We start from the raw sequence: 15,323 nt of genomic DNA on the forward strand, positions 1-15,323 counted from the left end.
CTGTGGGAGGGTCAGTGCTGAGGGAGTACCGCACTGTGGGAGGGTCAGCGCTGAGGGAGCATTGCACTGCGGGAGGGTCAGTGCTGAGGGAGCGTTGCACTGTGGGAGGGTCAGTGCTGAGGGAGTACCGCACTGTGGGAGGGTCAGTGCTGAGGGAGCGTTGCACTGTGGGAGAGTCAGTGCTGAGGGAGCGCCGCACTGTGGGAAGGTCAGTGCTGAGGGAGCGCCGCACTGTGGGAGGGTCAGTGCTGAGGGAACGCCGCACTGTGGGAGGGTCAGTGCTGAGGGAGCGCCGCACTGTGGGAGGGTCAGTGCTGAGGGAGTGCCGCACTGTGGGAAGGTCAGTGCTGAGGGAGCGCCGCACTGTGGGAGGGTCAGTGCTGAGGGAGCGCCACACTGTGGGAGGGTCAGTGCTGAGGGAGCGCCGCACTGTGGGAGAGTCAGTGCTGAGGGAGCGCCGCACTGTGGGAGAGTCAGTGCTGAGGGAGCGCCGCACTGTGGGAGGATCAGTGCTGAGGGAGCACCGCACTGTGGCAAGGTCAGTACTATGTGGTCACCTCTCATTCTTCTGAATTCCAAAGCGTAGAGTCCCAAATAGTTTAAGCTTTCCTCATTAGACAATCCCTCTGTATCAGGAACTGCCCCCAATGAAATAATATTTCCCTTAAGGGAACCAAAGCTGCTCACAGTACTCCAAATATGGTTTCACCAGTAACTTGTATATTTGCAGCAAGGCTTTCCAACTCTTTTACTCCAGCCCCTTGTAATAACCCTCCATTAGCCTTCCGATTACCTCCTGCACCTGTGTGCTAGCTTTCTGCATTTTGTGTACCAGTATCCCCACTTTCTGCAGTTTTTCTCCATTTAAAGAACTCTGTTCTCTTGTTCTCCCGTCCAAAACAAATAGCTTCACGTTTTCCCACGTTATATTTTGTTTGCTAGCTTTCTGTCCACTTGTGTAACCTATCAAAACTCTGTAAATGGGATCCCTGTCACAACTTGTCTTTCCCCCTATTCTTGCATCATCTGCAATTCTGGCTACAGAGCATTCGCTTCCTTCCTCTGAATCATTAATATATATTGTAAAGAGTTGCACTCCCCACACCGATCCCTCTGGAACTCCACTACAAACAGGTCACCCTACTGAAAAAGAACTCTTTATCCCCACTCGCTCTTTCCCACTCATTAGCCAATTCTTTACCCATGCCAATAAACCACATCCAACAGTATGGGCTCTTTTCCAAAGTCCTATCATTTTGGGTCTAATTTATCAAATGCCTTCTAGAAGTCCAAAATCAACACATCAACTAGTTCCCTTCTATCCTAATATCCCCACATTTTATCATTTTGTCCCCACATCCTCAGTCGTGCCCCATTGCCCACTACCCTGCCCTTCTTCCCCACTGCCCTACACCCTGTTGCCCATTGCCCTGCCCTCCTTCCAAACAACCCCATCCCATTCTCCAAGCCTGCCCCATTCCCCAAGCCCCACCCCATTCTCCTCAGCCCCACCCATTCCCCAAGCCCCACCCCATTCCCCAAGCCCCACCCCATTCTCCTCAGCCCCACCCATTCCCCAAGCCCCACCCCATTCCCCAAGCCCCATCCCATGCCCCATTCCCCACCCCATTCCCCAAGCCCCACCCCATTCCCCAAGCCCCACCCCATTCTCCTCAGCCCCACCCATTCCCCAAGCCCTACCCCATGCCCCAAGCCCCACCCCATTCTCCTCAGCCCCACCCCATTCCCCACCCCATTCTCCTCAGCCCCACCCCATTCCCCAAGCCCTACCCCATTCCCCAAGCCCCACCCCATGCCCCAAGCCCCACCCCATTCTCCTCAGCCCCACCCCATTCCCCAAGCCCTACCCCATTCCCCAAGCCCCACCGCATGCCCCAAGCCCCACCCCATTCTCCTCAGCCCTGCCACATTCTCCATAGCCTTGCCTCATTCTGCGAGCCCTGCCCCATTTTCCAAGCCACACCCCATTCCCCAGTCCTGCTCCATTCCCCAAGCCCCACTCCATTCCCCACAGCCCCGCCCCATTCCCCAAGCCCCGCCCTGCCCCATTCCCCAGAGCTCCGCCCTGCCCCATTCCCCAGAGCTCCGCCCTGCCCCATTCCCCAGAGCTCCGCCCTGCCCCATTCCCCAGAGCTCCGCCCTGCCCCATTCCCCAGAGCTCCACCCTGCCCCATTCCCCAGAGCTCCGCCCTGCCCCATTCCCCAGAGCTCCGCCCTGCCCCATTCCCCAGAGCTCCGCCCTGCCCCATTCCCCAGAGCTCCATTGCCCAAGATCCATTCCCCAAGCCCCATTCCTCACTTCACGCCCCATTCCAAAGTCCCTTCCCTATTCCCCAAGCCCCACCCCATTTCCCACAACCCCGTCCCAATCTCCACAGCCCCGCCCAAGCTTTATAGCTCGGATCCTGGAAAGTCAAAGCTCACAGTCTGTAACTAACCAGACTACAGAGTTCAGAGACAGACAAGTAATTACCATTTCAATTTCAACTAATTAGCAAATACAAGGAGGTAAATCTACCCTCTTAGAGTTATTAAGGTTATATTGTTCAGATATTAAATCTAATCGCCTTGTTTAATTATGATATCCAATCGGCATGAAGACTTAATCCATCATTGTTACGGGTTATCATTGTCTATCTTGTGTCCGTCGATCACTCCCTTTTTCCAATGTCTGACTTAATAGATTTTCTCAGACTAATGGCCTTGGTGCTTATCTGTGAAGACTTTGAGAAGAAGTTTTTTTTCATAGCTGCTGTGATTTTTAAACTTGTTTGGTTAATTTACCCTTTCACTCCAGCTCCACCCTCCCTTCCCAAGGAGTGCCTCCCTCTCCCTCCAGCCCTACCTCCCTGACTATACGCCGCCTCCCTTTCTCTCAAATCCCAATCTCCATTCTCACAGCACACTGTTTCTCCAGAGCCCTGTCTCCCGCTCATTGCAGCCCCACTTTCATCTGTCTCCCAAATTTCCACACCCCGCCTCCCTATATCTCAGCCCTGCCCCCATGTCTCCAGTCCCACCTCCCTGTGTCCCCAGTCCCGACTTCATGTGTGTCCAGGCCGGGCTCCCTGTCTCCAGCCCCACCTCCCTATGTCTCCAGCCTCGCCTCCTAGTGTCTCCAGCCCTGACTTCATGTGTGACCAGAGCCGGCTCCCTCTCTCTCCTGGCCCACCTCCATGTCCGTAGCCTCACCTCCCTGTGTCTCCAGCCCCACCTCCCGCTCTCTCCAATAGCCTCCCTGTGTCTCCAGCCCCACTTCCTTGTGGCTCCAGTCCCAATTCCATGTCTCCAGCACTGACTTCGTGTCTCTAGCCCCACCTCCTTGTGTCCCCAGCTCCGCCTCCCCAGTGTCTCCAGCCCCATCGCCCTGTGTCTCCAGCACTGCCTCTGTCTCCAGTCCTGTCTCCCTTTCTCCAGCTCTGCCTCCAGCCCCACTTTCCTCTGTCTCCACCCTGCCTCCCCTATCCATAGCCCTCCACCCACTGTCTTCAGCCCCATCTCCCTCTGTCCCTAGCTCTTCCTCCCTGCTGTCCCCTCTATCCCCAGCCCCACACCCTCTACGACTAACCCCACCTGCTCTATCCCCAGCCACAGCCCATCTATGATCAGCCCTGCTCCCTCTACCCCCAGCCCCGCCTCCCTCTATCCCCAGCCCCGCCTCCCTCTATCCCCAGCCCCGCCTCCCTCTATCTCCAGCCCCGCCTCCCTCTATCTCCAGCCCCGCCTCCCTCTATCTCCAGCCCCGCCTCCCTCTATCTCCAGCCCTGCCCTCTGTCCCCAGCTCCGCCACCCTCGATCCCCAGTGCCACCCCTTCCGTGATCAGCCCCACCCCTTTATCCCCAGTCCCGCCTCCCTCTATGACCCGCCTCAAACGATGATTTAACCCCAGCCCCGTCCCCTCTCTCCGCAGACCTGCCTTCCTCTATCCCAAGCCCCGCCTCCCTCAAATCCCAGCCCCGCCTCCCTCAAATCCCAGCCCCGCCTTCCTCTAAACCCCAGCCCCGCCTCTCTGTCTCCATTCCCGCCTGTGTCCCCAGCCCCGCCCCCTGCCCAGTTCTCGCGATAGCTCCTCTCTTTCCCCCCTCCCCCACCGGGCCCGCTCTGCCGGCTCGCTCTGTGACGCGCTGGAAATAATTTGAAAATGGCCGCCACGCCGAGCGGAGGAGAGAGGCTGTGAGTACCGCGGGGGGGAGGGGAGAAGAGGGAGGGTGCGGGTAAGGGGGCCGGGACGGTCGGGGTGTGTGGGAGGGTGGGATATAAATAACCATCGGGACAACACCAATAAAGAACACCCTGCCTTCCCCCGGCCCTATGGACAGGCTGTGATTTACTGTGTGTGTGAGGCTGAAGGGGGGGCAGCGGGCCGGCCTGGCGGGCGGGATGAATGAGGCGCGGGGCCCTGAGGCCTCGCTACAAAAGGGCGGCGCCCCCTCCGCACCGCCCCCCGCCAAGAGCGACCGTTAACGAGCGCGCGAGGGGCCGCCCTGGCCGCTGGACAGGGACTGCCCCCCACCTGGTGGTGGGGGGGTGCAGCGGTGCCGTGGTAACCAGCCCCGGCAATGCCATGGCAACCCCCTCCCTGGCCCGCCTGGTGCGCGCGCAGCCCACTCCCCCAGCCCGCGCCGACCTTCCAACTGTCAACCTGACCCCGCCCACTGCTGTCAATCACCTCTCCAGCTGTCAATCAAACAGCCCCCCCACCCCATGCCTCAACCCTCAGTCAATCCCCTAACTCAATCCATTTCCCTCCCTGAACTATCAATCAATCTCCTCTCATAGCTGGCACTTACCTTCCAAACTCAAACCACCACCTCCCTCCCTCAACTGTTGGTCAGTCTTCCTCCCGAGTGCTGGCCAATCCCCCCCCCCGGAGCGCCGGCCAGTCGTCCTGTCCCAAACACCGGCCAGTGCCAAGCGCCTGCCGATCCCCCTCTCCGGAGCGCCGGCCGATCCCCCTCTCCGGAGCGCCGGCCGGCCGATCCCCCTCTCCGGAGCGCCGGCCGGCCGATCCCCCTCTCCGGAGCGCCGGCCGGCCGATCCCCCTCTCCGGAGCGCCGGCCGGCCGATCCCCCTCTCCGGAGCGCCGGCCGGCCGATCCCCCTCTCCGGAGCGCCGGCCGGCCGATCCCCCTCTCCGGAGCGCCGGCCGGCCGATCCCCCTCTCCGGAGCGCCGGCCGGCCGATCCCCCTCTCCGGAGCGCCGGCCGGCCGATCCCCCTCTCCGGAGCGCCGGCCGGCCGATCCCCCTCTCCGGAGCGCCGGCCGGCCGATCCCCCTCTCCGGAGCGCCGGCCGATTCCCCCTCTCCGGAGCTCCGGCCGGCCGATTCCCCCTTTCCGGAGCGCAGGCCGGCCGGCCGACCCCCCTCTCCGGAGCGCCGGCCGGCCGACCCCCCTCTCCGGAGCGCCGGCCGGCCGACCCCCCTCTCCGGACCGCCGGCCGGCCGGCCGATCCCCCTCTCCGGAGCGCCGGCCGGCCGATCCCCCTCTCCGGAGCGCCGGCCGGCCGATCCCCCTCTCCGGAGCGCCGGCCGGCCGATCCCCCTCTCCGGAGCGCCGGCCGGCCGATCCCCCTCTCCGGAGCGCCGGCCGGCCGATCCCCCTCTCCGGAGCGCCGGCCGGCCGATCCCCCTCTCCGGAGCGCCGGCCGGCCGATCCCCCTCTCCGGAGCGCCGGCCGGCCGATCCCCCTCTCCGGAGCGCCGGCCGGCCGATCCCCCTCTCCGGAGCGCCGGCCGGCCGATCCCCCTCTCCGGAGCGCCGGCCGGCCGATCCCCCTCTCCGGAGCGCCGGCCGGCCGGCCGATCCCCCTCTCCGGAGCGCCGGCCGGCCGATCCCCCTCTCCGGAGCGCCGGCCGGCCGGCCGATCCCCCTCTCCGGAGCGCTGGCCGGCCGGCCGATCCCCCTCTCCGGAGCGCCGGCCGGCCGGCCGATTCCCCCTCTCCGGAGCGCCGGTCGGCCGGCCGATTCCCCCTCTCCGGAGCGCCGGCCGGCCGGCCGATTCCCCCTCTCCGGAGCGCCGGCCGGCCGATCCCCCTCTCCGGAGCGCCGGCCGGCCGGTCCCCTACAGCTGTCTATCAAATCTCCTGCTAGCTCTCAATCGGATCCCCTCTCGTTCACTCATCAGTGCGTATACGTATATATATAAAACACATTTTACACATACACAATCGTTTTATACGCTTCCCTTCGCAATGTTCCTTTGCAATTTCTTAGTATGTATATGAGATATTTTGAATGTTGCAGTAATAATTTAAACGTATCATTTCACAATCTTTCTTTGCAGTTCCTTAGTGTATGTATATATATGATATTCTGCACATATGCATTAATAATTTTATACAAATAACCTCTCAGTTTTCCTTTGCAATTCCTGAGTGCGTCCATGATATATTTTGGCACATATATAACAATAATTGTTTTTTACGTATCATTCTCCAGTTTTCCTTTGCAATTCCTGAGTGTGTATATTGTATGTAAAGTTATTTGCACAGACGCAATGATAAGTTTAAACATACCTTTTCACAATTTTTCCTAGCAATTCTTGAGTGGGTTTATATAATATAATTGGCACATACGCAATAATAATTTTAAGCATCATTTCCTCGTTTCCCTTGCAGTTCCTGAGTTTGTATGCATATATGTTTTGCACGTGCAATGGTAATTTTATGCACATCTTTAGCAATTTTTCCTTGCAATTCCTGAGTGTGGAGATATACGATATATTTGTTTATTTATTAGTGTTACAAGTTGGCTTACATTCACACTGCAATGAAGTTACTGTGAAAATCCCCTAGTCGCCACACTCTGGTGCATGTTCAGGTATACTGAGGGAGAATTTGGCACGGCCGATGTAGCTAACCAGCACCTCTTTCTCACGTATGCAACGATAATTTTATACATATCATTTCATGACTCCCCTTGCAATTCTTGAGTGTGTTTATTTGGAACAAATGCTTTTCGTAATTCCCCCTTGTAATTTTGGTGCGTGTTTATATATATTTCATTTTATGATAATTATTTAATATATCTCATTTCATTATATTACTTGTGAAGTGTATGTGTATCATTTTGTGCCTGATGTGCACTAATTTTATACACATTCCTTCAAGGTTCCCGTTGCAACTCCAGCGTGTGTTATTTAACTTTGCACAATTTATTCCCTTGCAAGTGGTCGCTCCCTCCTGCTGCAGTCGTATGAAAATATCATTCTGTAAACTTCCTCCTTTATAATTCCTCCACGCGTGATTGATTCTTCTGTCTCTTGAAATTCCCAAGATATCAGTCGTTTTGCTCCAATCCGCGTCCTTCTTGCAGCCCAGAAAGGGCGCTTGTACGGTTATGCGTCAGCGTATCATTTTTGTCAGCCGATCAGTCCAGAGTGCAGTCTGATTGACTCCTGCGTTGCGCTAGTGAATATTTGTTCTTTTTTTCCCCTTCTGGATGGCGCAGAAGCGAGCGGGAAGCGATTGCTCACAAACCGTCGCTGAGGCTCGATCCGAGCCTGATGGCCATTGCTCCCACGACACCCGTCCGGCTGCCGAGTCTTGTTTTGATGCTCGCAAAGTATATCCGTCGTTGTGCGCGTATGTCAGCGACCAAAAGACATTGGGTTAGTAGAATTGGGGAGAGGAGGGCACAATATGACTGTCACACCACAAATTGTTGTGATTGGGAAGATATTGTTGAAAAGGGCTGAGGAAACCTCAAAAAGGGGGGAGAATCAGGCGCGTAATTGAAAAGGAAAAATGTGTCAGGACTGTGGGTGAGGAACTTTGAGGTAGGGCTAACTGGATACCACTTTCAAAGAGCTTACCCAGATGTGATGGGCTGAATGGCCACCTCTTGTAATTAACACTGCAATGAAGTTACTGTGAAAATCCCCTGGTTGCCACACTCCAGTGCTGTTTGGGTATACTGTGGGAGAATTTAGCATGGCCAGTGCCTCTAACCAGCATCTCTTTCGGACAATGGGAGGAAACCGGAGCACCCAGAGGAAACCCATGTAAGCATGGGGAGAATGTGCAGACTCAAAGAACAAAATCAGCCAGGGAAACAGGCCCTTCGGCCCAATGAGCCCGCGCCGCCATCTCAACACCACCAGTCCACCTCTCTACCCATGACCCCTATCTAATGTTTTATGGCCATCCAGATTGAGGGAAACTGATTTAGGGACAATTTATTCCTGCCAGTCAGCCTAACAGCACATCTTTGGGGTGTGGGAGGAAACCGGAGCACCCGGAGAAAACCCACGCAAGCACGGGGAGAATGCACAAACTCCCACAGACACAGGCCCAAATCCATGTGTCTGCACAGCAATCAGCGATAGTCACTGAGCTGTCGTCTTGCCCAGTATCTGTTCCAGTTTAGGCACACACTAACGACATGAAGCACTAGGCCAATCTCGAACAACCAAGAGCCGCCCCAGTACGACCCAGCGCGTGTATGCCCCTCGTTGGACACGCGGTGGACCGACTTAAAACCTGTGAATGAAAAGAGAAAAAACATATTATCATACTATACCCATTTACATTACCAGGGACGCCCCAATGCTAATGACCCTTATTTAAAAGGTTCTCCTATATCCACCCATCTCCAACTCAGTCATGCGCCTATCTGAGTTACTCTTAAAGGACTCTAGCGTGTTTGCCTCCACCACCTTACTTGGCAGAGCATTCCATACCCCCACTACCCTCTGTGTGAAAAACCTCCCTCTAATATCTGTGTTGTACCACTCCCCCCTCACCTTAAGTCCATGGCCCCTTGTCCTACGTGTCTCTATTATAGGAAATAGCTTACCTCTGTTCACTCTATCTATATCCTTCATAATCTTATATATCTCTATTAGATCCCCCCTCAGTTGACGTCTTTCAAGGGAAAAGAGCCCCAATTTGTTCAATCTTTCCTCATACCCCAGTCCTTCCATACCAGGCAACATCCTGGTAAACCTCCTCTGCACTCTCTCCAGAGTCTCCACGTCCTTCCGGTAGTAAGGCGACCAGAACTGTACGCAGTACTCCAAATGCGGCCTAACCAACGTTCTGTACAACTGCAACATTAGACTCCAGCTCTTATATTCTATATCCCTTCCAATAAAGGCTAACATACCATAGGCTTTCTTCACCACACTCTCCACTTGCACTGCCCCCTTCAAAGACTTGTGCACTTGCACCTCCAGGTCTCGCTGTGACTCTATACTCCTTACGGGCTTACCCTTTATCATATAACTTCCCCCTACATTATTCCAGCCAAAATGCATCGCCTCACATTTATCCATAGAGACAGAGACCCAAGCCGGGAATCAAACGGGATCCATGGCGCTGTGAGGCAGCAGTGTGTGCCACTGTGCCGCCCCATGCGAATGGTCATGCCAGGAGAAACCGGCCATTGCCTTCTGTGTTTTACTCATAGCGTGACGATTTGGATTTGTTTCTATTTATGAATTCATGCAATGCTATTTTATATCTAACTGGAAGGTGTCATTATCCTGATGCTATTTTCTTGTTGTATCTGTCTGCCTGCATCGTGACATTAACTCAAGGCGATCCCTATAACTTGATAAAGCCACACAGCTCAGGTTTCTTCTTTGCTGCTTTTTCCCCGCCTCACTTCTCAATGAGGACTTCTGGAAAGCAAGTTCTTGTCCCTGCTTACCTGTCTATGCTGGAAAAAATTCTGTGTCCCGATTTTAATAGAAGTCGCTGGTCGGGTGAAAGTGAAAGCTGCTCGCTGAGAAGCGACTGTCCCGAAATATTCCTTCTCGAAGCGCTGACTAATATCACTGGATGTGGCCGGGACGCTGCCCTTCTACTGTCCCTACAAGATTGTGATTGCACAGTGGGGCTTTCCCATGCGCTGTTGCATGCCAGGCAAGCGGTGACTCTGGCATGTCCGTTGAGCATCGCTCACAGCCCGGAGAATGACGTGAAATCTTACGGTCCAGCTCCCAGCTGGCTGGTTGTTGTTCAGAAGCCAGGTTAAATAATATAGCAGGAACTAGTTGTATATATCACAGTATCAAAGAATCCCTACAGTGCAGAAGGAGGCCGTTTGGCTCATCGAGTCTGCACCGACTCTCCGACAGAGCATCTAACACAGGCCCTATCCCCGTAACATATTTACCCTGCTAATCCCCCCAACTTACATATTTTTGGACACTAAGGGACAAGTTACCATGGCTAATCCCCCTAACGTATGCATCTTTGGGCACTAAGGGACAATGTACATAGAACATAGAACATAGAACATTACAGCGCAGAACAGGCCCTTCGGCCCACGATGTTGCGCCGACCAGTTACAAAAACAATGACCCACTAGCCTATACCAATCCCTTTTCGTCCATAAACCTATCCAGAGATCTCTTAAACGCTCCCAAACTAGACGCATCTACAACTGCAGCAGGCAGGGCATTCCAATCCCTCACCACCCGCTGGGTAAAGAACCTACCCCTGACATCCGTCCTGTAGCTACCCCCCCTTAATTTAAAGTCATGCCCCCTCGTGCTAGCTTTCTCCATCCGAGGAAAAAGGCTATCACTATCCACCCTATCTAAACCCCTAATCATCTTATATGTTTCAATAAGATCCCCTCTTAGCCGCCTTCTTCCCAACGAAAACAACCCTAGATCCCTCAGTCTCTCCTCATAGGACCTCCCCACCATACCAGGCAACATCCTAGTAAACCTCCTCTGCACCCTCTCCAACGCCTCCACATCCTTCTTGTAATGCGGGGACCAGAACTGCACACAGTACTCCAAGTGCGGCCGCACTAGAGCACTCAAAAAAGAATTCAAATTTATTCAAAATTCACGTAATTAAACCAAAACTAACCCTTAGTTTTATGCTCAGCATCTCCTGCACCCGATGAATCTTGGGCTTCCCGTGTATGCGCCGGCAGGGAAAGAGCCTCGTGCACAGTTTAGATTTTTTATATTGGTTGGGCCTGTGCGTGTGACCAACGGGACTTGGAGCTGAAGATAGAGGTCCTCTGGGATCCTGCACAAAGGGAAAACCTTGCGCAAAAACCCAGGGAAAAGCAAGAGAAACAGAAGTTAAGAAGAAACAGGCATGAGGACAGGGAGTTCCCTGTAAGGGAAGAATACAGAGAAAAAAGAGGTGTGCTCAATTGTTTGATGTAATATAGAGGTGTGCCAGGATGTATAAAAGGTTTGCAACCACTTGCAGATCCGGGGTGGGGGGGGGGGGGGGGGGGGGCGGTGGGGGAAGTCCCCCAGGCAACTGAAGGCATAGCCGTCAGTGGTGGAGTGATTGGGAGGGAGCTGGGGCTGCTGAGAGGCCAGAATTGAAGGAGAGCAGAGATCAGGGAGGGTCATGTTGAAAGAGATAACACAGAGACTGGGAGGGTGGGGATACCAGAGGGATTTGCAAAGGAGGATGAGCATTTTAACATGGAGGCTTTGCCGGACTGGAATTTAGCGCAGTTCATCCAACACAGGCGGTGATGGGTGAATGGGACGCAGAATTTGGATGTGGGCACCAAAATGTTGGGTGATTCCCAAAACTCCAGAGGCCAGAATGTGGAAGGCTAGCCAGGAATATTTGAATCTGAGAGTGGGGATGGGAGGGGTGGCAGAGCATGGGTAAGAAGAGGGCAAACGGGAGTTCCAGTCAGATTAGAGCCAGTTACAGAGATGGCAAAAAGCTGTCTTTATGATGGCAGGGGTGACAAATTGTAGAAAACTAATCGTAATAGAACGGTTTGAGAGCCATGTTTCCTCCACACCTGTTATGCCAAAAAATTGGTTGACTTGTTGTCTGTTGAAGGGAGTTTGAGAAACGCGACCTTCGCAGGCACAGTGTCAGCAATAGAATACACCTACTGCCGCTGAGGCAATGCCTATCCTGCCCCTCTTAGTTAAAGACTGGCAGTGAAACTCTTACACCTCCACTTTCACAGTGAAACCATACTGTCAGCCCTTTCCATGTATATAGAATCCCGACAGTGCAAAAGGAGGCCATTTGAGCTATCAAGCCTGCGCCAACAACAATCCCACCAGGCCCTATCCCCGTGTATTTGCGCTGCTAATCCTAACACGATATATTTGCACTGCTAATCCCCTGACACTAAGGGACAATTTAACGCAGCCAATCCACTTAACTTGTGCATCTTTGGACACTAAGGGGCAATTTAGCACGGCCAATCTACCTAACCTGCACATCTTTGGACTGTGGATGGAAACCAGAACACCAGGAGGAAACGCACGCAGACACGGGAAGAATGTGCAGACTCCACACAGACAGTCATTTCAGGCCGGAATTGAACCCGGGTCCTTGGCGCTGTGAGACAACAGTGCTAACCAACATGCCACAGTTCTACTCACACCTAAGCCCATTCCTATTCTCATCCGCCATCCATACGTGCATTTAGCACTGTGCATTTTGGTTCTGTGATATGCGTCTGGACACTGTTTACGTCTGCATATCTACACTCTTAAAGATAGGTTCCTGGTTTCCACTCATCTGGTAGGAGAAGGGGATTGCAGAGGAGGAGGGAAAATCCGAAGGATGAGTCAAGTCGGTGCCCCCTGCACATCCCTGGCCTCTGGCAGAGGTTCTGGGTGAGGCAGCATCTCAGTCTGTGTGTGTATAGGCACGGCAGGAGGACAAACGTGCCCTGTCCCATGTTTGTGCAAACTTGTCCGTCTGTGCGCCGCCCACCCCATCCAAATGGCTAAACTCCCAAGATCAGTACCCAGCCACGGTGAAGGAATGGCCAATATATTTCCAAGTCGGGAGGATGTGTGTGTGGGTTGGGGGGGGGGGTGTGGGGGAACGGGGCTTGCAGGCAGTGGGTATTCCCGTTGGTGTCTGTTGTCTTGTTCTTTTAGGGGGTAGAGGTGGTGGGTTTGGGCGGCGCTGTTGAAAGAGCGAGTCACTGCAGTGCATCTTGTAGCTGGTACACGCTGCTGTCGATGTTGGAGGGAGTGAATGTTTGTGGAATGGGTACAGATCATGCTGCTTTGTCCTGGATGGTGACGAGCTTCATGAGTGGCAAGGAATCAACATTGCCTGTTTAAAATAAATTACTGGGATTGTGGAATTGTCAGTTTAGTTGATTGGGAGAGGGGCTGTTGGAATACCGTTCGGATTTTGGTTGGGGAATACATTTTTTCCTGTTTTAATTTTCCCTGTACAATTCTGTACATGTATCTGATCATTAAGATATTTTAATTTTCCCCACTTTCTGAATTGCCTGAACTTCCCACCCTTTTCTCCCATTCTGTCCTGAAGTTGGTGGGCTGTTGCTTTGTTCTTTGTTCTCCCTCTGGTCTCTCTCTCTCTCTCTCTCTCTCCCCCCCTCATACTCTGCCCCACCCCACCTGCTAAGCCATATGAGCTTTGATAGCAAGTGTGATTGAGGACTCCTCAGTCGCAGTAAACTTCCCAATCCAACCCACGGTGCACAGCACGAGTCACTGAGCTCTCCTACCTTGCCAAACCGTGGGATGACAAAGATAATCATCATGCCCTAACTGCTGGAAACGCCAACTGGAGGGCTCGGGTAGATCAGTGGTGGTTCGCAGGATAACCGTGCCGAACTGAAGAAGGAATATCCATCTGGGGTCACCCCCTTTCTGGTCAGTAGATGGGTGTCGGTTGAGGACCAGACCACATCTCTACTTGGATCCTTTCCAGTGGCCCATCAACACCTAAACTTCAGGACTCAAACAAGGCGAGCAGCCTTAGAACTTGGCAAAGTGTAAAGAAGCTGCAGCGTCTTCAGAAGCCAAGGAAAGTGGGAGGAGAATTAAATCGTCAAGTTGGGTGTGCAGTTGTTAGAGTTGAGTGTGTCATTGAATGTGTACTGAGTCTGTATCCGTTCCCCTCCCGGTGTTGGTGCAGCTTGCTGCTAATCAAGCGTGCTCATTTTATTTTGGTTCATAAACATTGATATTTTCACAAATGAATCCTGTAAGGTGCAGTTGTATGTATGTGTGTGTGGGGTGTGGAGTGTTGCTATGATTAGCGACAGAGCGAATCCTGAGGAAAAATGATGTGTCGCAGGCAGGGCAAAAAGTTGGCTGATGGGCAGGATGTTCCCAAGAAGCCGAGAGTTTACCTTAGCACTGTGAAAGCCATCAGATTTCGAAGCTAAAAATGTGATGGCGGCCCTGTTAGGTGGCTGAAAAAGTGATTTGCGTGTTCTTGCTCATTCTCCGATCCCTGCGATTTTATTTTCGCCACTTTGCTCTGTCCTTTGACTTTTCACACTCCTGGGGGAGGATTCCACTTATGGCCACCCCACAAAGATACTGTTGAGATCAGAAACATGGCTGATAGGCATTGCACCCACATCCTGATGGCTCGCAACGTGGCCAAGTGAGCCTCTGGTATGCTGGGCCATTGCACTATCTTTCATCACCTGTATCTTCCCTACGAGTTACTGGGTGGCTCTGCCTGCACGAAGCACCCGGAATTGGCAGCAATGTTCCCTCTGTCCTCACATTGCTCAGGTCGTGCCCCGTTGTCTAATAAAGCAGGCCAGCTCTTTGTGAATTGCTGCTCCGTGATGTGGCAGGGTGACTGCATTTGAATCTGACAGTTTATCTTGGATTGGGAATTCCTGTTTGGTCACACCCGTCATTTGATTGTCCTGCACCTCCTTTGTGTGCAGCGCACAAGGCCTAGACCATTGTGTTTGCTGTGCTCGCTGCCACAGGGAAGGATGATGTGGATATGCCGGTGTTGGACTGGGGTAAACACAGTAAAAAGTCTGACAACACCAGGTTTCAGTCCAACCGATTTATTTGATTTATTTACATTCACTAGCTTTCGGGTTAGCCCCTTTGTTCACCTGACGAAGGGGCTAATCCAAAAGCTAGGGCACCACAGGGACTGGGATGTATTATTGACCCTTATTCACATTTTGATTTAATCTTATAAATTTCCTTTCTGCTTTTTTGTTTTGGCTGGTTCCCTTCTTTCTGGGGGCTGCCTTTCTTGCCTTGTCCCTTGTTTAATTTACTGAATTTGGTTGGCATAAAAGGAAACGCAAAGGTGTGTTTGATTGGTGCAGCAGCAAGTGGTGCCTTTACTTCCCCAAAGCAGACTCTCTTGCCCTTTATGGAGTAAAACCATTCTCTCTTCTGCCTCCTTTGTTGTTTGGAGCCACGCGCTCCCAAACCCACCTCGGTCTTTGCTCAAGGATTCGGGGCAGACATTTGCCGAAAACCAAGTTTAATTTTTCTCCGTGTCACCCAGGTGCCAGCGGTAGGGCCTGGCGTGACTGAGATCCTCCTAAATTAATACCAAGCAGGTGTGGGCCTATGACATTCCCAGCGCGAT

The 15,323-nt window shown here is 53.4% G+C and overlaps 1 protein-coding gene across 1 annotated transcript in view; it reads left to right on the plus strand.

Annotated features, from left to right (window-relative positions):
• Window positions 1-4,112: 4,112 nt before the first annotated feature.
• The window catches only part of mecp2 (methyl CpG binding protein 2), a 76,008-nt gene continuing 64,797 nt past the window's right edge, over window positions 4,113-15,323 (plus strand). The window contains exon 1 of the mRNA XM_080204277.1: window positions 4,113-4,195. Coding sequence (XP_080060403.1) covers window positions 4,164-4,195 — 32 coding nt within the window. The 5' untranslated portion in view covers window positions 4,113-4,163. The remainder of the gene's footprint in view (window positions 4,196-15,323) is intronic.

This window comes from Carcharhinus amblyrhynchos, chromosome 15 (genome assembly GCF_965287045.1).
Source record: "Carcharhinus amblyrhynchos chromosome 15, sCarAmb.v2.hapA, whole genome shotgun sequence".
In the NCBI taxonomy this organism is placed as follows: domain Eukaryota; kingdom Metazoa; phylum Chordata; class Chondrichthyes; order Carcharhiniformes; family Carcharhinidae; genus Carcharhinus; species Carcharhinus amblyrhynchos.